The sequence below is a fragment of the Saccopteryx bilineata genome, chromosome 7 (genome assembly GCF_036850765.1).
Source record: "Saccopteryx bilineata isolate mSacBil1 chromosome 7, mSacBil1_pri_phased_curated, whole genome shotgun sequence".
In the NCBI taxonomy this organism is placed as follows: Eukaryota; Metazoa; Chordata; class Mammalia; order Chiroptera; family Emballonuridae; genus Saccopteryx; species Saccopteryx bilineata.
Window position 1 is genome coordinate 91,875,800 of NC_089496.1, and position 22,759 is coordinate 91,898,558.

The 22,759-nt window shown below is 37.7% G+C and overlaps 1 protein-coding gene across 5 annotated transcripts in view; it reads right to left on the reverse strand.

Moving 5' to 3' along the window:
* Positions 1 to 22,759, reverse strand: part of CFAP43 (cilia and flagella associated protein 43) — a 118,664-nt gene that overhangs the window by 82,505 nt on the left and 13,400 nt on the right. For 4 of the 5 annotated variants that reach the window (XM_066238799.1, XM_066238801.1, XM_066238798.1 and 1 more), the window contains 5 exons: positions 12,776 to 12,935; positions 9,134 to 9,201; positions 6,553 to 6,684; positions 5,167 to 5,283; positions 3,137 to 3,217 (listed from right to left, as the gene is read on the reverse strand). In XM_066238799.1, coding sequence (XP_066094896.1) covers positions 3,137 to 3,217; positions 5,167 to 5,283; positions 6,553 to 6,684; positions 9,134 to 9,201; positions 12,776 to 12,935 — 558 coding nt within the window. The remainder of the gene's footprint in view (positions 1 to 3,136; positions 3,218 to 5,166; positions 5,284 to 6,552; positions 6,685 to 9,133; positions 9,202 to 12,775; positions 12,936 to 22,759) is intronic. The other variant, XM_066238800.1, reaches the window with a different exon arrangement.

Sequence of the window (22,759 nt, forward strand, 5' to 3'; positions counted from 1 at the left end):
GGGTTACTTGGTCTGCTGAAGGCCCACGGTCAAGGCACATATGAGAAAGCAATCAATGAACAACTAAAGTGTCGCAACGAAAAACTGATGATTGATGCTTCTTATCTCTCTCTGTTCCTGTCTGTCTGTCCCTACCTATCCCTTTCTCTGACTCTGTAAATAAATAAATAAACAAATAAGTAAATAAATAAAATTAGAATGATAAAAATATAAAGAAATTTCTTAAACTTTAAGCCATGGTTTCATTTTTATCCCTAAATGATGATAAAAATACACCAATCATCTTGAAAAATAAAATAAGAAATTTCAAGTAAATTCCTAACACATTTTGGACATCTTTATAGAATGTTAAAAGTTTTTAAATTATCATTCCTCTGCTGGGTAATGCCAGATCCTGAGGTGCTGATATGACTGAGGAAGACTTCAGAAAATGACCATTGTCACTGGACTATGCATCAGTCACTAAAGAATGCATCACAGAGTCCTGCTTTTCTCACAATCATTTACAGAACATAATGTCTAAGAGAACAAATTTGCTTTCATGACTCTTAAGAAATCAGATTTATTTTGCTATAAATTAAACTTTGTAAGTTGTTTTGAATAAAATCAATCTATTCTAGAAATAGAAAAGGTCTTAGGAAATAGTCATTTTGCAGAATACAAAATAGAAGCCAAGAAAAAGGCAGCAATTTGCCCCAGGACCTCATAGTTGGTGACAAAGCTCAGATAAGGACTCAGGTGTCCTGCCTCACTAAAATACAGAGTTTCCCCATTGAGCAGGTGCTTGTTTTAGTTTTAAAAGTGAATTTTCCAAGGCTTCACCTGGTTTAGTTTTCAGTGGTATGTCAGTATGAAACTGAAAAAGAGAAAAAAAACCTCACTATTTTGTTTCTTTTTCACTGTAAGGCTTTATGGGAGCTCTCAGTATGAGTGTGTGTGTGGTGTGAGTTCTCAAAATAATCAGCTGAAATTATCCTTCATTCCAGAACAATAGTGGGCTAGGCTAAAAATGTGCCCCAGTGCTTGGAGATAGTCTTATATACTCTCACAGGTGCCATCAAGGGAAGCTATTGGAAGTGCCCAGGTACCTTGATATCATGGTGCTGGGCTGGGTTCTCGGAAGAATACTGCCTCATATATTCATGGGGAACACAGTTGTGGTCATAGGCAGGGAGATCTGGCCTCAGCATAACTGGGTCAGTCCATTTATTAGTTCCCCACAGGGCAGCAGTATTCTCCACTGAGGAAAAAATGAAGGCTGAACCACATGAGGAGTGTCCCATACTTGGTTTGAAGCTCAATGCAGATTTGTCAAATTCACTGTGAAAGTTGTCCAAATCTCTCCCCTCTGGTCAAGTGAAGGGAAGATGTGTAAAGCAGAAAGCAGGTATTCTGATGATGCCTGTTTCCCTCCTTAGCTAAGAACAAGGTAAGTCATGATTATACAAGCCCTTGGGTGGGTTCTTAAATTTGTATGTCACTCTTCTGTAAAAGGTGATGTGATCAGGTGAACTTGAAGATCTCTTCTAGTTCTAGTAACTCTAATAGAAACAAATACTTATCAGCCTTTATCGCAGATTACAGAATCTATTCATATTTCAATCATTTACGTAAGAAGTTATTTCTTTACTTTTGGGGGTAAGTTTTATTTATCCAATTAAATCATGTACCTTTTTCATTTTTTAATCTTCTTATATGCAGTATGATGCTTCATCTTGTTTTATCATTGAGATTTTAATTTTATTGTGGGAAAGATTATAATTTCCTTACCTACCACCAAATCCTATCTCATCCAGAACTGTCTAATACAGCAAATGATGATAATTTAGGAAAAGACAATTACCATTGTTCCTTGATCCTTTTATATTTTAAAAATACTATTTTATGTAAAATGCACAATGAACTGTGAACATGGAAAAATGGTATCACCTTATGGCAGGTGTTGTAAGAAATTATGGTTTGCTACCCAGCGTTCATATAGCCTCCTTCCTTCCAAAAATTATTTTTAATTTAATTTTTCAATTAAAGTTTACAGTCAACATTATTTTGTATTAGTTTCAGGTGCATAGCATAGTTGTTAGACAACCATATACTTTACAAAGTGGTCCCCAATGTTTCAAGTATATACCTGGCATCATACATAGTTATACAATATTATGAATATATTCCTTGTGTTATAATTTACCTCCCTGACACTACTAGAAATTTTCTTGAATATCCATGTAGAAACTATCTCTCTCCTATTTTCAGGGTTGAATGAAATAGATTGGACTCCCATTTTCAGGGAGTCATCCCCTTGTCCACAGTGATTACTAGTTCAGGGATGTTATTAAGACATTAGAAGATATCTACTAAGCCTTCTAAAAAGGATAAACTTCTTTTCTCTTCCTCCAGCTACTGTAGTAGGTTCTTTTTCCTGATAGTTTGATGTGAGCTTGGCACCTGTAGCATTAGGGTACCACTAATTGAAGCTTAAGATGAAATTAAACACATAGTACACAGGCAGAAAGACGAAATCCTTGGTAGTACCATTTAAGTTGCTGGATTGAGCCTCACCTGAGGTGAGACAAGTTCTATACTTTATAGGTGATTGAACCAATAACCCCTTCTTTTAAATTTTTGGCTCAAGCTGCTTACAATGGCAATTTCTTTAGTTAGATGGGACCATTTAACTAGTCATGGCCAAGGGGATATTTTATTTCTGAGTAAAAGTACTTACTGGTACTTGCTAATTTAAGATCCGCTAGCATTCTCTTCCCATATCATGGCACAAAGGGGCTATTAGTTGGTAGAGCCTCCATCAGTGTCTCCCTGAGAGGCTATGTGGAGCAGAGACCCTGCCAATCTACAATGAAGTCATAGCATGAAATAAGAGATAAACTACTAGAATTTCAGAATAACTGCAACACAGAAAAACTTGTCCTTTCCTACACACCAATGTAGTATCTTAAGTTCCATCCTCTGGGCTGTGTTATCCACTTTATACATAAGAATTACTCAAAAAATAAGGTAAAATGCAATAAGGCACCTGTAACAAGTCTTGTCACAGACTACTAACAGGTGAATATGCAAATATACAAGTGCAGACTGGGTTAGAATTTAGTATTTTTAAAGTCCATTTATAAGGCATACTTACTGGGGTATTCAGATAAATCCTGCTGACACAAACACCATCCTCTAAGCACCAAACACAAATTTCCCCTGAATATGTGAGTGTCTGTAAAAGGAAGAAAAGTAAATAAAACTCTAAATGGAAAACAAGACTTTGCTTTGGAAGCATGTTCTAAATCCCCTTCTAGTATGTTTATCACTCTGATTATTTAGTATTAAATTTTATTTTATTTACGTGGATTATAATTACTTCATAATCTCAACATCAATACTTCCAATTATAACAAATGTGAACTACTATTTTTAATATGACTTAGGTAACATAATAACTAAATTAGGATTAGAAAAGTGAAATAAAGGTTTTTTTCTGTATAATATAAATATAATTGAGATAAAAATTACTTGAAAATTCAGTCCCTGGCCAGTTGGCTCAGCGGTAGAGTGTTGGCCTGGTGTGTGGAAGTCCCGGGTTTGATTCCTGGTCAGGGCACACAGGAGAAACAACTATCTGCTTCTCCCTATGACTTCAATCTGATGGATCTAAAAAGAACTGATAATACTAAATTCATTCAGCTTTTCTCTTGTGGTGAGGCTGCTTACATGCTGGACTGAAAAGCTGAAGTTCATATTGTTCATTTTCACAAACAATTCTTACTCTTCCACAGGATCAGGACTGAAAGCAGCTTAAAGTAACTGCAATGTGGCACAGTTTAAGTTCTGTGTTTTGACTACTAGGGAGTGGGTAACATGAAAATGTGGATCAAGTTTCTAAATCCTAAATGTGAAAATCTTGAATGAAATTTTTAATTGAGTTGAAACAATCATAAGAATAGACATAATGCTTATCAGAAAACATCTGGAAGAAATATTATATAATCAGAATCCTTTTTTTTTTTTTTCAGAGACAGAGAGAGAGTCAGAGAGAGGGATAGACAGAAACAGACAGACAGGAACGGAGAGAGATGAGAAGCATCAATCATTAGTTTTTCGTTGCGCGTTGCAACACCTTAGTTGTTCATTGGTTGCTTTCTCATATGTGCCTTGACCACGGGCCTTCAGCAGATCGAGTAACCCCTTGCTCAAGCCAGCAACCTTGAGTCCAAGCTGGTGAGCTTTTGCTCAAACCAGATGAGCCTGCACTCAAGCTGGTGACCTTGGGGTCTTGAACCTGGGTCCTGCGCATCCCAGTCCGACGCTCTATCCACTGCTCAACTGCCTGGTCAGGCCGTAATCAGAATCTTAAGACTAAAAGAAAACAAGTGTTAATTATTCTATAATCCATTTATTTTTTATTTGCTAAAACTCCCAAAATCTTAAGGATTTGCTGATAAATCATGAAAAGTGAAATATGTTTCTTGAAATAAACATTGGTAAACAGTTAAACACCCAGAAAAAAAATTTCTTTTCGAAATGTAGAGGGTGAAGTTTTTTTCTAAGTAGAATGAATTCATGTTTTGTGCATGGTAACTATTTCATTTTCATCCTCAGCTGGGGCTGCATCACTCTGAAAGAGGTAAATACTAACAGCTTAACGAATGTTGATGACTCGTTAGCAATAAATGTGTTTAAAGGTCTGACTTGGAAAGTTTGTATGATGACTACAAACAGAATGGCTCCTAAAATTTCAGTTGCTTTGGCCATTTGAAGAAAGTTAATATTATGGACTCCCAATATGATGATGTCTTTCTAACTGGGGAGTACATTTGATAATGAAAGTGATTGGCATTACCACCACCTCTTCAAGAATAACCTCTACCTCTTATTTTCTTTTTTTTTTTAATTTTATTTATTCACTTTTTATTAGAGAGAGAGGGGAGAGGAAGAGAGAGGGAGAGATAGAGAGAGAACAGGGGGAGGAGCAGGAAGCATCAACTTCCATATGTGCCTTGACCAGGCAAGCCCAGGGGTTTGAACCGGCGACCTCAGCGTTCCAGGTCGACGCTTTATCCACTGCGCCACCACAGATCAGGCCTCTACCTCTTATTTTCAACAGGTTGCATGTGAACCTCCAAAATCTGTTGAAACCCTACTGTGACACACTCAAGTATTCCTTACCATGCAGTATTCATTTGTAGGTGCAATGAAGTCAACTGCCTGAAATTTCCCATCACAAGCCTCTAGGACTTTATCCAAGATTGGCTCCTCACCAAAAGTGTAAATATAAACAGATCCCTTTAAATACCAAAAGAAAAAAAGAAGGCAAATTAATGCAATTGTGTGAGCAGTTCAACAAATATATATTAAATGCCACTTATGAACAAGGCACTGTATGTAATTAGGTGATAGAATATTAGAGATCAACTCCTTAAGGCCCTAATTTTGAGGAGCTTAAAATTTAGATGCTTAGTATGTTTGTTTAATGACTCAGTCATCATCGGTAATAATCAATAAATGGGACTTTATTCTTTTCTCCAATTCCAGGCATTTGTATTCTAAGTTATAAAACATATCCAAAAACTTCTCCTGGCCTTAAAAATAATATCTATTGATGTAGAAAATTTGAATGTAGAAAACCAGAAAAGTTCTTAAGATGAACTAAATCCTATCACGTACTAGATCATGATGAACACTAATGAAAACTTTTAATAAGGCTTGGTGGAAATTGTGAAGATGTGGCCAAAGCTGTCACTTTATGACTTGTTCATCATTCTCAGCTCCAAAATTCACCTCTCAAAAAAAATCTATCCTGTATGCATCTCTGCCAGTAAGTGTAGTATGGTATGGTCACTTAACTAGCAACAAGAGAAATCTGCTTTCTACTAAGCACAAGTTTTTTAAGTTTGAGTTAAACATGAATATTTTTGTTCTTGTTAATATAAAAAATACAACTTTGTAGTCTAAAATCTGGTAGCTATTTACTGATTTTATCTTTCGTTCATTAGATCAGGGTTTGGGAACCTATGGCTCACGAGCCAGATGTGGCTCTTTTGATGGCTGCATCAGGCTCGCAGACAAATCTTAAATAAAAAAAATAATAACGTTAAAAATATAAAACATTCTCATGTATTACAATCCATTCATTTCCTACCGCTCATGTTCATGGTTGTGGGTGGCTGGAGCCAAGCACAGCTGTCCTCTGGGACAACACCAAATTTTTACTGGATAATGTGTAATGTACACGGGTCATTGTATGGCTCTCAAGGAATTACATTTTAAAATACGTGGCATTCATGGCTCTCTCAACCAAAAAGGTTCCTGACCCCTGCATTAGTTCAACAAATACCAAGTGGAACTCCTTGCCCTTTCAGTGACAAGCATAAAAACAAACAAAACTCCCTTTGTTAGTAAGCCTTTAAAATTATTTATTTTTTCATTTGCAACTTAAAAGAGCCCTGACTCAGAGAATATCATTATACAGCACACTCTTCCCTTCATTTCCATTGTGCAATGATGATAATAATATCTGAAAATCGTATACTAGGATATCACCATTTAGCATACCTTGTCTGTCTGAATCAGCAACATTTTGTAATTGGGAGAAAACATCAAATGTTCTACAGGCTCTTCAACCTGAAGAAAATCCTCTACTTTGTAATTTGAATCTTTAATAATAAAAGAATAAACAAAGCCATCCTAGAGACCAAAAACAATGAGATAAATGCAGAAAATCAATTTCAGTCAACGCACAGTATACTTCCCTTATCAGACAAACTAAGACTTATTGATCACCATCTACTGTTTATTTTTGGTATCTTTACCTATGCTTACATTATCTAGAATGCCCTGTCTTCTTACCCTTATATAGGCAACTTTTAACCATGTTTCTTGGTCAAGTTTCCATTTTATCTATTTTGTGACATATTTCCAATTACCTAAAATTTTACTGACTTCTCTTTTCTTTGAACTTTTCTAGCATCTATCTTATCATCTTCTTTATTATATAGGAGGTGGGGCAACTGAGTCAGAGTTTATTGTGTGGTTTATATATATAGCAGTTTCCTTACTTCAAAAGACACTAGTCTTAATGTATGTTTTCTAATCATTATGTGCAATTTCTTTTCTCCCTAGATGATAGGGAGAGGTTGGGAGTGTGTTTTTTGTTTCTTTATATTCTTCAAGTATTCATTAAAAATGAGTTAGTTGTTTGGTTGGTTAATTGGTTGACTATGAACGGTTGACTACTCTCAAGAGGATCTTGAGTCACTTCTGTAATAGTGAAGAGGTTTGGGGCAAATGCATCTGTAATTTCTAGATTAAACCTCATTATAAATAAGAGTAAGCATTTATGAGATGGTTGGGTTCAGACATGAGAAACATGCCAGATGCTTTCATCATTCTTTTTTTTTTTTTTCTGAAGTTGGAAACGGGGAAGAAGTCAGACAGACTCCCGCATGCACCCAACCAGGATCCACCCGGCATGCCCACCAGGGGGCGATGCTCTGCCCATCTGGGACATCGCTCTGTTGCAACCAGAGCCATTCTAGCACCTGAGGCAGAGGCCAACTTTGCTCCAATGGAGCCTTGGCTGCGGGAGGGGAAGAGAGAGGTAGAGAGGAAGGAGAGGGGGAGGGGTGGAGAAGCAGATGGGCGCTTCTCCTGTGTGCCCTGGCTAAGAATCGAACCTGGGACTCCTGCACGCCAGGCTGACACTCTACCACTGAGCCAACCGGCCAGGGCCCAGATGCTTTCATCATTCTTATGATCATTCTCTATCCCTCAGAGCAGATGCTCCAATCCTTTCTTTAAATTACTGTACTTTTAAGAAAACAGCAAGGCCACAATGCTGACTAAATGTAGGCGGTGGGGGTACCCATTGCAAGTTTGGGGGGGAGGGAATTATGAGCTGGATAGAAGCAATCCAGACTGTTTCTCATTGGTGGAGCTACACCTTTCACCTTGACAACATTGACTGGCTGCCCTTGGGGTCCTGAAAAAGTGATCTATGACAACAGAGAGGCAAAGCTAATAGCAGTCTCAGGAAAGATACCAACAGACCTAAGATTTTAGTATAGGTCAGCTCCAAACCTTAGCACTGATCACCACAGCATGGAAAAGTAACATGGTCTGACTCTTTTTCTTTTTCATATGCACTGAGGCTGAGTGAACTTGGTAAGACTTGCTTCCTGCATCAATAGTTTCTACTTAATAGGGTCATCATGCGGAACAATAAGATAATACAAGCAAAGCATTTAGCATGATGCTTGGCACAAAATAAGCACCAAGTGAATGATGGCTATTAATACTAATTCTAGGCCCTGGCCGGTTGGCTCAGCGGTAGAGCGTCGGCCTAGCGTGCGGAGGACCCGGGTTCGATTCCCGGCCAGGGCACACAGGAGAAGCGCCCATTTGCTTCTCCACCCCTCCGCCACGCTTTCCTCTCTGTCTCTCTCTTCCCCTCCCGCAGCCAAGGCTCCATTGGAGCAGAGATGGCCCGGGCGCTGGGGATGGCTCTGTGGCCTCTGCCTCAGGCGCTAGAGTGGCTCTGGTCGCAATATGGCGACGCCCAGGATGGGCAGAGCATCGCCCCCTGGGGGGCAGAGCACCGCCCCTGGTGGGCGGGCCGGGTGGATCCCGGTCGGCCGCATGCGGGAGTCTGTCTGTCTCTCCCTGTTTCCAGCTTCAGAAAAATGAAAAAAAAAAAAAAATACTAATTCTACCATGGATATTAACAATATGACACAGGTAAAATAAATGAGCACACACAAGAGGGTAAGCTGAAGCTTGGACAAAAGCTCCCATTTGTGTCTAAAAACTTAATACATTAGGTGCACAAACAGAAATGGAATTGGGGGATGGATATTAGGTGTTTGGGGGAGGAGGCATGGATTTTTACATTTCTATTTTTGCCTATTTGCATTGAGATAGATATATAGTATTTCATCATACCGTGATCGCTATTTTTATATATATTTGAAATTCTTTGTAAAAAAGTTTTATAATAGCATCCAAAAAGAAAACAATTTTAATTAATAATCTGACAGAACCTGACATCCCAAATTATGGCTCATAATAGTAAATGGCAGCAAATGAAAATGGTATATTTTTTTGAAAACAGTGAATTTTAAAGAAAAAAATACATTACAATTCCAGAAGCAAGCACACCTCCCTTCTGATATGCCATGGTGATGGGACTGATAAGAGTTCTTCCTTCTTTTGGAAAAAAAAAAAATAAGGTGAAACAGGGGACACAATTAAAAGTGCAACACAAAGTAATTCATCTTGTTTGATTTCCTAGGACCATTCATTTCATGGAACCTCTTCTCCCCCCTCCCCCCACAAATCAACTTTTTATTAGAATATGTGCTATGATGTTTCCCAAACAATAAATAATAAAAGCTGCTTAGCAATAATTACTGATGTAAACTCCATGAGTTTTTTAAAGGTAGGTATCATTAGATTATGTAACAAACATTGTAGAATTATTTAGCAAACATATTTTCTTTTTTTACAGAGATACAGAGAGAATCAGAGAGAGGGACAGACAGACGGGAACGGAGAGAGACGAGAAGCATCAGTCATTAGTTTTTCATTGCAACACCTTAGTTGTTCATTGATTGCTTTCTCATATGTGCCTTGACCGTGGGCCTTCAGCAGATGGAGCAACCCCTTGCTTGAGCCAGCGACCTTGGGTCCAAGCTGGTGGGCTTTGCTCAAACCAGATGAGCCTGTGCTCAAGCTGGCGACCTCGGGGTTTCGAACCTAGGTCCTCCGCATCCCAGTCTGACGCTCTATCCACTGTGCAACTCTCTGGTCAGGCCATATTTTCTTTTTTAGGAAAGCTTTGTCAGAGATTTTAAAAGGTCAGAAAAAAACTGTTATTATCATGAAGGTTTACACTTAAGGTCTGTACATTTTATGGTATGTAAATGTATACCTCAGTAAATAAAACACAGAGGATAAAAGAAAGTAAAAAATTCCATAAGAGCATTTGTTATTAACAAGATACTGTCCTTGGATGTCATATACCTGAGACAAATATAATATTACAAGTTAATTATACCTCAATAAAAAAATACACTGTCCTTGAGGGGAAATAAAAAAAGCATATTACTTGTGATGTAGATAAACCACGAGAATTATGTTTATTGCATATCAGGTGCTTGGCATTTTGTCAGATGCTAAGAAGAATACTGTCCTTTCTTTCAATGACAATTTACCTCCCAGCCATCTCTTCAAAGAAACTCAATCCAACTGCCACTAGAGTCCAGATTCTTATGACTCCTCCCCTAGTCTACGTACCTGCGGCTTATAGCCACCTGCTTCTAGGATCTTCCTTTCTTAGGCTAAATTAATCTCTCTAAGCACAATTTCAGTTGTGGTATATCCCTATTAAGGAATTTTTGATGTCTCTCCACTGTCAGTTGAATTTAGTATAAATGTCTTAGTCTACATTCAAGTTCAGATATGGTATAGATGACCCTTCCTTCCCCACTTGACACTCCAGACAAACTGGATCACTTCTTGTGTCTCCACCTACCCCATGTTTTTTGTCTACACAGATACCATTGCCCAAAAGTTTAGCTACCCTTATCTCTGTCTATGAACCTCTCCTTTAAGGGACATGTCAAATGCCACCTTCAAAATAACAGCCTTTTTCAATCCTCTGAATTCCCACAGCACTTTGTAAAGTTCTCCTTTACTGAAATTGTTCTAATACACCTGACTGTAATTGACTGCTTATCTTACTCTCTTAAAAAAATAGAAACCACACAAAAGTAGAAATTATGAGATTATATTTTCCATTTATGTCAACTCTGAAGCACTTTGCTTAGTGTCTTACATATTGTAGAGGCTAGATAAATATCTACTTTAAAAGCAATATATTATACCATGAAAATTATTAGAAATAGTATATAATGTATGACTACAACTGAATAAGTCCTAAATTGGGTATACGTAACATACTACAAGTGTGATGGGAGTCTGGAAATGAGAAACATTGCTTTATAATTCTTTTTATTTTTATTTTTATTTTGAGGGAGAGAGGAAGGGGAAGAGGAGAGAGAGAGAGAAACAGAGAGAGAAGCATCAACTTGTTGTTCCATTTAGTTGTGTCATTGATTGCTTTTCATATGTGGCCTGATATGACTCCACATAAGGCTCGAACCAGTGACCTTGGCACTCATAGAGATGTTAATTTACTCTGTAGAAATATCTGATTAAATTTTGGAGCCAAAGGATGACAAAAACACAGCTCCTGACATCAAAGAGTTGCTGACTAGTGGGAAAGACAGATATGCACATGGGGCATTGTAAGAGCACAGGATGGGACTCTAAGAAAGCAGTGAGTCTGAGGAACCCAGACAAGGAACACCTAATTGTGTTTGAAGGTTGGGGTGAGGGCAAGGACGGCTCCACAGAGAACAATTTCACCAGGTAAACAAGGAAGAGGAGGACATCCTAGAAAAAGGTAACTGCAAATAGCAGAAGGCAGAATTTGAGGAGAGCACAGGAATGATGAGAACATCTAAAAGTCTCAAGTAGGTGACTATAGATTAGAAAAGAAGTTTGCTTTTCAGAGAGCTGTGGGATGGCATTGTGGATGCGAGGTTAGAGAGTGAACCAAGCCCAGAGGGCACAGGTTAGAGTAGAGGGAAGAAAGAGGAGCTGGGGTAGGAAAGTCAACTGTAATGGTCTCAGTTTTATCAGGGATGTGTGAGTCAGGAAATTGAGAGGGACGCTGCAGTTGGGGGAAACTTGATGTAGGGGGTGGTGTTTGAGCTGAAAACTGTAGGGTTCAGACAGCAAAGTGGTGAGGGAATGAAGGAGGCATGTCTAAAGAATCATGGGAAAAACTCACTGGCTAGACTGAGCAGCAGTAGTAGTATTTTCTAATACTAATGGAGCAGACAAAACCAGATTAGAGAGGGCTTGAAAGCAAGATGGAGCAATTCTTGAGTTACATGTTAAAATGGTCTTGAAGAAGAGCAGTTTGGCAAGGATGAGCTGCCTGGTTTGAGTCAGTTGTTGATTAAGGCCAGTGAAGTCAGTCCTAAGGTTTCTACAAAAATAGGTGTAAAATAATAAGAGCAACTGAAATGGAGAATGCAATGGACAGGTTTCTTCTCAAAGGGTCTACACCTGCCCCCTTCTGTGACCCAGGCTCGACTCTGGCCAGAGCCGATGGGACCGGGAATGGACAGCAGAGCTAAAGGGAACAGACCAGGTTATCTTAGAAATTCTAACCACTTGATATAAAGGTAGTTTTCAGGATGGCAGTTGGACTTAGAAGACCATTATGAGGAAAGGGGTTGAGATGGGTAGCAGGCAGGAAAGAACACATTAGCTTATTAGACAGAAGAGGCACATATATGGAAAAGGGTACATGGAGTAGCTGAGAACTTGGACTCTGAAGTCTTATAACCTGATTCAGGTTTCAGCTCCACAGCTTACTGGTTATGTGAATTCAGGCATGTTTGTTGACCTTTCAGTGACTCCATTTTCTCCTCTATATCATGGAGATGAAAATGTATCTCCTTGTAAAGCTGTTTTGAGGATTACATGAAATCACATGATAGCAGAATGCCTAGAGCATGTTATCATTTAAGAAATGGTAGCTACCTAGAAGGAATAGGATTTGGTAACTAACTACAGGATAAGAAGAAAAAGGAATCAAAGATGTCTCCAAGAAAGAGAAAAATAGGAAACAAAACATTCATCTTCCAATGCAAAACCATCACCAACAGCTGCACTTCTGAAAATATAAAGCAAAGCACTGTCTCACCCATTCGTGGTCTGTCTTCTATCTTATTAAGCACACTCGCCTTCAGGTTTTCTCCACTAATCTCTAAAAGATGACCCTCTTCACAGCAAATATATATGTCATTTGTTGAAGTCCAGCAGTGCATAATCGGGTGAAGTGAAGGATATAGATCGTCTTTGGGCTTCAGGGAAAGATTACAAACCTTGTATTAAGGCAATTATGGCCTAAGAGCCAGAGAAATACCCATCAAAACAATTTCCAAGAGGAAACAAATGAATATATACACACACACATTCATTGGCCCCACCATTTGCCAATAGCTAACTGAACTTCTTCCTCCCCTTCTCTCTATTTGACTTCTTCCCTAGGAAAAATAAGGAATTCTTGCCAACATAATCAGAGTTCTAGTGTCACAAATTTTCATGAGTTTTGAGTAATAACTTTTACACTATTTCTTGGTGGATATTTGTTTGTTTTTTGTATCCTGAATCTAAGGAAGTACTTTTCTAGCTACAATCACCCTTTTTGAGGAAGACTTTTGTCAACATTTCTCCCTCCTGATTCTGCAGGGGACGTGGATGTGACTTTCCTGGAGTGGTTATGGGGAGGTCTGCCTGGATCTCATGGGGAATGAGAAGAGGACTCCTTGTCTGATTATGGTGGCCTCTCCAATTCGGTTCATGAAACATCCTACGTACTTTGATTCCATGGAAAACTCAAAGAAACAAAATGTATGGGATGTATATCTAGGAAAACTTGTGGCTTTGGAGATTAGAAATATTATGAGCCAAAGATCTAAGGCAAATTTTTCCTGTAAAACACTAAATAGTGAATAAATATTTTAGGCTTTGTGGACCACATAGCTTGATGTCATATACTGCCCACCCCCACCATTTTTTAACAACAATTAAAAGTATAAAAAACATTCTTAGTATGTGGTCATACAAAAGCACATCATAGTCTGTCGATTGCTGCCTTAGATAGTAATAGGTACCTCAGTATTATGCCTCCCACAGCCCTTAAACGCTTGTTTCCTGCAGAGGAGAGGGTTGCTCCCCCTTTCTGTAAGGAAGGAGCAGGTCTCCTTGTAAGCCTAAGACCACCTGCTCTCCTTCTTGGAGGTCAAGGTCATTGTAATAGCTATTTCTGGCATGTTCCTCCACCCCCATTCCCCCCCATGATTAAGATTTGTAAATTTATGTATAATTGAATGGAACTCCTTCCTTTCTATTTAAACAAGTCAAACCTACTAAAGCTTACATTTGTTTGTTTAATCCATATTGAGAATATAATGTTTAGTACTATTATCTGAGCTTTTTGTTATGCTATACTATTATTTACAATTGCATTAGCTACAACATAGTATCTTTGTTTACTTTAGGCATCTTTAAACCAAGAACAGAAAACATTTTTAATGAGCTGTTAGCCAAATTACCACAATTGTTAAATTTTTTTGAGACTTTCATGTTTGTTTCATTCATTTATTCATTCACCAAACAAGTATTTATTAGATTCTTATTACATTCCAGGCATTATTCTGGGCACATCTCTACCCTCATACATCCTGGTGGGGGGAAATAGAGTAAAAATAAATGAAGAGGTTAAATATACAGAATGTTATGTGTTGCAAGTGCTGTAGAGGCCCTGGACAGTTGGCTCAGTGGTAGAGTGTTGGCCTGGCATGTGGATGCTCCAGGTTCAATTCCTGGTCAGGGCACACAGGAGAAACACCCATCTGCTTATCCACCCCTCCCCTTCTGGCTACTCTCTCTTTCTCTTCCCTTCCTGCAGGCATGGCTCGATTGGAGCAAGTTGGCATCCAGCTCTGAGGAGGGCTCCAACGCCTTCCCCTCAGGGGCTAAGACAAGGTCAGTTGCTGAGCAACAAAGCAGTGCCCCAGATGGGGAGAGTATTGCCCCCTAGTGGATCCTGGTCAGGGCACATGCGGGAAGCTCTCTCTCTGCCTCCTTTCTTCTCACTAAAAATAAAAAGAAAAGAAAAGGAAAAAAAGAAAACATCACAGGTTATAGTAGAGGGGTGTGTTTATTATAGGTGCATCCATAAGAATGCAATTGGTTCTTCCTGATGGAGTCAAAGAAGTGCACAGAGGACCTAGAAATAACACAAACTGGAGGCAGACAACACCAAGCTTAGACTCAACCAATTCTACAAACAAAACACCGACAATGAGAAGACAAAAAAGTGCAATCCAAACAAAACCACAAGAGAATCTTTCAGGAGATGAACTGAGTGATATGGAAATAATAAAACTTCCAGATGCGGAGTTCAAAATAATGATTGTAAGGATGCTTAGGGATCTTAGAACAACAATGGATGATCATTATGAACACCTAAATAAAGAAATAGCAAGTATAAAAAAGAATCAGTTGGAGATGACAAATACAATATCAGAAATAAAGACCACAATGGAAGGAATTAAAAACAGGATAGAGCTGAGGATCGAATCAGAGAGTTGGAGGACAACTGGAATGAAGTCATGAAAGCAGAGAAGAAAAGAGAAAAAAGACTCAAAAAGTCAGAGGAAACTCTTAGAGAGCTCTGTGACAACATGAAGAGAAATAACATCTGCATCATAGGGGTTCCTGAATAAGAAGAAAAAGAACAAGGGATAGAGACTTTGTTCAATCATATCATAGCTGAAAACTTCCCTAAATTAATGCAAGAGAAACTCTCACAAGTCCAAGAAGCACAGAGGACTCCATTAAAGAGAAACCCAAAGAAACCTACACCAAGACACATCATAATTAAAATACCAAAGCTAAGCGATAAAGAGAAAATATTAAAAGCTGCAAGAGAAAAAAAGTTATCTACTACAAAGGAGCCCCCATAAGGATGACATCCGACTTCTCAACAGAAACACTTGAGGCCAGAAGGGAATGGCAAGAAATATTCAAAGTAGTGCAGAACAAGAACCTACAACCAAGACTACTTTATCCAGCAAGGCTATCGTTTAAAATCGAAGGAGAAATAAAAAGCTTCCCAGACAAAAAACAACTCAAGGAATTCATTACAACCAAACCAATGCTGCAGGAAATGTTAAGGGGCCTGTTGTAAACAGATTAAAGTGGGAAAAGAATATAGCAAAAAAGGAATACACCTTTAAAGAAGAAAATGGCAATAAACAACTACATATCAATAATAACCTTAAATGTAAATGGATTAAATGATCCAATCAAAAGACATAGGGTAGCTGCGTGGATAAGAAAACAGGACCCATCCATATGCTGTCTATAAGAGACACACCTTAGAACAAAAGATACACATAGATTGAAGGTAAAAGAATGGAAAAAAACATTTCATGCAAATGGAAATGAAAAAAAAGCTGGGGTAGCAATACTTATATCAGACAAAATGGACTTTAAAACAAAGACTATAGTAAGAGATAAAGAAGGCCACTACATAATGATAAAGAGAGTAATCCAACAGGAAGATATAACTATTATAAATATCTATGCACCTAATATAGGAGCACCTAAATATATAAAGCAGACTTTGATGGATTTAAAGGGCGAGATCAACAGCAATACTATAATAGTAGGGAATTTCAATACCCCACTAACATCACTAGATAGATCCTCAAGAAAGAAAATTAACAAAGAAACAGCAGACTTATTGGACACACTAGATCAACTCGATTTAATAGATATCTTCAGAACCTTTCACCCTAAAGCAGCAGAATATACATTCTTTTCAAGTGCTCATGGTACATTCTCTAGGATAGACCACATGTTAGGGCACAAAAGTGCTCTCAACAAATTTAAGAAGACTGAAATCATATCAAGCACTTTCTCCGATCACAACGGCATGAAACTAGAAATGAACCACAACAGAAAAGCTCAAAAATTCTCAAACACATGGAAACTAAATAGCAGGTTGTTAAATAATGAACGGATTAAGAATGAGATTAAAGAAGAAATAAAAAAATTCCTAGAAACAAATGACAATGAACATACAACAACTCAAAATTTATGGGACACAGCGAAAGCAGTACTGAGAGGGAAGTTCATAGCACTACAGGCACACTTTAAGAAGCTAGAAAAAGCTCAAATAAACAACTTAACCCTGCATCTAAAAGAATTAGAAAAAGAACAGCAAGTAAAGCCCAAATGTAGTAGAAGGAAGGAAATAATAAAGATCAGAGCAGAAATAAATGACATAGAGGATAAAGAAACAATACAGAGGATCAATGAAACTAGGAGCTGGTTCTTTGAAAAGGTAAACAAGATCGATGAACCTCTAACTAGACTCACCAAGAAAAAGAGAGAGAGGACTCAAATAAATAAAATTAGAAATGAGAGAGGAGAAATAACAACTGACACAACAGAAATACAAAATATTATAAGAAAATACTATGAAGAACTGTATGCCAAAAAACTAGACAACCTAGATGAAATGGACAAATTCCTTGAAACATACAATCTTCCAAAAATCAATCTGGAAGAATCAGAAAACCTAAACAGACCGATTACACCAAATGAGATTGAAACAGTTATCAAAAAACTCCCAACAAAGAAAAGTCCGGGGCCTGATGGCTTTACAAGTGAATTCTACCAAATATTCAAAGAAGAACTAACTCCTATCCTTCTCAAACTATTTCAAAAAATTCAAGAGGAAGGAAGACTTCCAAGCTCCTTTTATGAGGCAAGCATAATTCTGATTCCAAAACCAGGCAAAGACAACACAAAGAAAGAAAATTATAGGCCAATATCTCTGATGAATATAGATGCTAAAATCCTCAACAAAATATTAGCAAACCGGATCCAACAATATATGGAAAAAATCATACATCATGATCAAGTGGGATTTATTCTGGGGAGGCAAGGCTGGTACAATATTTGCAAATCTATCAATGTTATTCATCACATAAACAAAAGGAAGGAGAAAAACCACATGATAATTTCAATAGATGCAGAAAAAGCATTTGATAAAATCCAGCACCCATTCATGATCAAAACTCTCAGCAAAGTGGGAATACAGGGAACATACCTCAACATGATAAAAGCCATCTATGAGAAACCCACAGCCAACATCATACTCAATGGGCAAAGATTAAAAGCAATCCCCTTAAGATCAGGAACAAGGCAGGGGTGCCCCCTTTCACCACTCTTATTTAACATAGTCCTGGAAGTCCTAGCCACAGCAATCAGACAAGAAGAAGAAATAAAAGGCATTCAAGTTGCAAAAGAAGAAGTAAAACTATCATTATTTGCAGATGATATGATATTATATATAGAAAACCCTAAAGTCTCAGTCAAAAAACTACTGGACCTGATAAATGAATTCAGCAAAGTGGCAGGATATAAAATCAATACTCAGAAATCAGAGGCATTTTTATACACCAGCAATGAACAGTCAGAAAGAGAAATTAAGGAAACAATCCCCTTCACAATTACAACCAAAAAAATAAAGTACCTAGGAGTAAACTTAACCAAGGAGACTAAAGACTTGTACTCGGAAAATTACAAAGCATTGATAAAAGAAATCAAGGAAGATACAAAGAAGTGGAAGCATATACTGTGCTCATGGTTAGGAAGAATAAACATCATTAAAATGTCTGTATTACCCAAAGCAATCTATAAATTCAATGCAATACCAATTAAAATACCAATGACATACTTCAAAGATATAGAACACATATTCCAAAAATTTATATAGAACCAAAAAAGAACACGAATAGCCTCAGCAATCTTAAAAAAGAAGAATAAAGTGGGAGGTATCACACTTCCTGATATCAAGTTATACTACAAGGCCATTGTACTGAAAACAGCCTGGTACTGGCATAAGAACAGGCATATAGATCAATGGAACAGAACAGAGAACCCAGAAATAAAACCACAGTTCTATGGACAACTGATATTTTTCAAAGGAGGTAAGGAAATACAATGGAGGAAAGACAGCCTCTTTAACAAATGGTGTTGGGAAAATTGGACATCTACCTGCAAAAAAAATGAAACTAGATCACCAGCTTGCACCACTCACAAAAATAAACTCAAAATGGATAAAAGACTTAAATGTAGGCCGTGAAACCATAAGCATCTTAGAAGAAAACATAGGCAGTAAGCTCTCTGACATCTCTCGGAGCAATATATTTGCTGACTTATCTCCACGGGGAAGTGAAATAAAAGACAGGATAAACAAATGGGACTATATCAAACTAAAAAGCATTTGCACAGCTAAAGACAACAAGAACAGAATAAAAAGACAAACTACACAATGGGAGAACATATTTGACAATACGTCTGATAAGGGGTTAATAACCAAAATTTATAAAGAACTTGTAAATCTCAACACCAGGAAGACAAACAATCCAATCTAAAAATGGGCAAAAGAGATGAATAGACACTTCTCCAAAGAGGACATACAGATGACCAATAGGCATATGAAAAAATGCTCAATATCACTAATCATTAGAGAAATGCAAATTAAAACCACAATGAGATATCACCTCACACCAGCCAGAATGGCACTCATCAACAAAACAACACAGAATAAGTGCTGGCGAGGATGTGGAGAAAAGGGAACCCTCCTGCACTGCTGGTGGGAATGCAGACTGGTGCAGCCATTGTGGAAAACAGTATGGAGATTCCTCAAAAAACTGAAAATCGAACTGCCTTTTGAACCAGCCATCCCACTTTTAGGAATATACCCCAAGGACACCATAGAACGGCTCCAAAAGGAGAAATGCACCCCCATGTTTGTGGCAGCATTGTTCACAATAGCAAAGATCTGGAAACAGCCCAAGTGTCCGTCAGAGGACGAGTGGATTAAAAAGCTTTGGTACATCTATACTATGGAATACTACTCAGCCATAAGAAATGATGACATCAGATCATTTACAATAACATGGATGGACCTTGATAACATTATACGGAGTGAAATAAGTAAATCAGAAAAAAAAACTAAGAACTATATGAAACCATACATAGAAGGGACATAAAAATGAGACTTAGAGACATGAACAACAATGTGATGGCAACAGGGGTGGGTTTGGGAGGAGAGGGGATGGGGCAAAGAAGGAGAGAGGGGTTGGGGGAGGGGAGGGGCACAAATAAAACCAGATAGAAGGTGACAGAAGACAATTTAACTTTGGGGGAGGGGTATACAGCACAATCAAATGTCAAAATAATCTAGAGATGTTTTCTCTCAACATATGTACCCTGATTTATCAATGTCACTGCATTAAATTTAATAAATAAATTAAAAAAAATAAAGAAGTACACAGAAAGAGAATTATCATTTAGGATGGACCTTGAAACATGACTAAGGCAGAAATCATATATAGGAACAATCATAATGATAATTTTTAAAAGGACAGATTGACTATGATTGTGTAATTGGTCTATGTCATTCTCTCATACCCTTGGATTTTTAGAAAATAAAACTTGAATAACAATCTGGCCATCCAGTTGGCTAAATAAAGGGACAAATCCACTCAAATGGATTAAATTGCTACTAATTAATGACATTTTTGTGGTGTCTAAGATTTGACTCATAGAAAAGAATTACTCACTGAACACCATTATGTAATCACCATTGTTTAAAAGTTTTTTAGTTTGTCTTGATGACATATAACCTTGGCTATAAATCACAGAAACTCTTCCTAGTATTGTAATGGACTTAAAATCCCAAAAACACACGTATCTAGTTCTCACAACACCAGTGAATCTGTGCATATCCAACAGAAGGTGAAAATTAAAACTTGGAATTTTCTGGCTTTGGTATGTTAAACTAGTATTATATGTGGCTTTTCTTACTTTAAGATAAACCTGGGCTTGTCTTCCTGTTCTTCCCTTTCATCATTTAAAAATAAATGTGGTATCATGTGGATTACATGAGTAGAAACAATCATCTTTAATTCTGAAAATTGTGAGAACTGTGAAAGAAAAGAGGCCGATAGTATTTAAAAAGATTTGTTGATAATATTACCTCCTTGATTAGTCCTCTGGAATCATGAATCAAACATTTTGACCAAACATGAAAAATTTGAGCCCAACTTACTGTTGCTTTAGAAAATGTAAGCAAGCACCTGAATATGTTTTGGAACACTTGAGTTTATAAAAGAGATTCCTTTTTAGCAACTTCGCCTTTTTTTTTTTTTAAGATAGATGAAAGAAGGAAATTGGACACTTGAGATTAAATTAATTATTTTGGATCCAATTTCTGGCCAGATAACATCTGCCTTTGATTTCCCCCATGCTACTGCTGGATACATTTCTAATGCCCTAAATAAGTTGTGTAATATGACATGAACCTATTTAAGGGCCTACATTGTGCCTTTCTAATGTTAGCTATACGAGATATAATGGGAGTATTTAATGTTTGTAATTTTGTAAAAGTATACAGCTTGTCAATTTCTAAGACTCTTATATAGATCAAGACATTACTGATTTTTTTGCCATTGGTACTCAGGTCACAAGAAATGTCATTCAAAGAAAGGAGTAGAATCAAGACATTTGAGATCTATTTTATGTTTTCACTCATTGTATAGATGTTAATGAATGTTTTTAGCCATTTTTCTCCCCTTCTTTATCTATAAAATAAAGAATTAAATACAGGGAAAGTTAATTTCTTATTTAAGTGAAAAGTATATGGCTGTGTTACTATTCCCTGTATGACTTAGAGCTGTCAAACTTTAACATTAAATTTGTTTTCAGAAAAAGGTTAAAATGCACTGAGTACAAAAGTCCTAGGAAATACAGATGTCTGCTTATTTATGAGCATTTTGTAAAATGGTAACTCCACATTTAATTTTTTTTTTAAGTGAGAGGAAGAGGGATAGTGAGACAGACTCCCACATGTGCCCGGACTGGGATCCACCCAGCAAACCCATCTCAGTCCAATGCTTGAGTACCAAGCTATTTTTAGCACCTGAGGCTGATGTGCTTGGTAACCAAGCTATCCTCAGCAACACTGGCCATGCTCAAACCAATCAAGCCACTGACTGTGGGAGGAGAAGAGGGAGAGAAGGGGGAGAGGGGAGGGGGTAAAAGCAGATGGTCGATTCTCCTGTGTGCCTTGACCGGGGATCCAACCCAGGATGTCCATACACTTGGCTGACGCTCCCATTCCCATCACATTTTACAAATGACAAGGACAACTGCCTGAATTTTAAATGTTTTATGTAGGATTTATCATGTTGATGCAAAATGTGAAAGAGAGGGCTCCTAAAAAAAATTTTGAGCTAGTTAAATATTTGGAATCCTAGGTATCAAATACTAAAAATAGAAACATTTTGTTGAAATTGTAAACCCTGATAGTGGATCTATTTGTGTTTACTTTGCTGCCCCACTGTGGCCAAGTATGGTTGCATTTCTGAGGCTCAAATCTGTGCTATTAAATTAGTATTTTTCTGTAATTTAAAAAAGTGAATACTTGTCATTCTTTAGAAGAAACACAAAAAGTATATGTATAACTTTTTCTCTTGCTTCCCAGAGATTTTTTTAGAAATATACTACTACACTGAATTATTTTCAACATCTATAGCTTAATTCTCTGCAGTGGTCAAAACATTTGGGAGCTTTTGTCTCTTTTATCCTTGGCCTGGAGCTTTAACGCAGGCATTAGCAGGCTGGGGAGACTTAAAATCAGTATCCTTACATTCATCTCAAAGGCCCTGCATGTGCTACTCTCTACTCCCTGCCTCCCTCTTGACCAGGGGTCCCCAAACTTTTTACACAGGGGGCCAGTTCACTGTCCCTCAGACCGTTGGAGGGCCGGACTATAAAAAAAACTATGAACAAATTCCTATGCACACTGCACATATCTTATTTTAAAGTAAAAAAACAAAACGGGAACAAATACAATATTTAAAATAAAGAACAAGTAAATTTAAATCAACAAACTGACCAATATTTCAATGGGAACTATGCTCCTCTCACTGACCACCAATGAAAGAGGTGCCCCTTCCGGAAGTGCGGCGGGGGCAGATAAATGGCCTCAGGGGGCCGCATGTGGCCCGCGGGCCGTAGTTTGGGGACCCCTGCT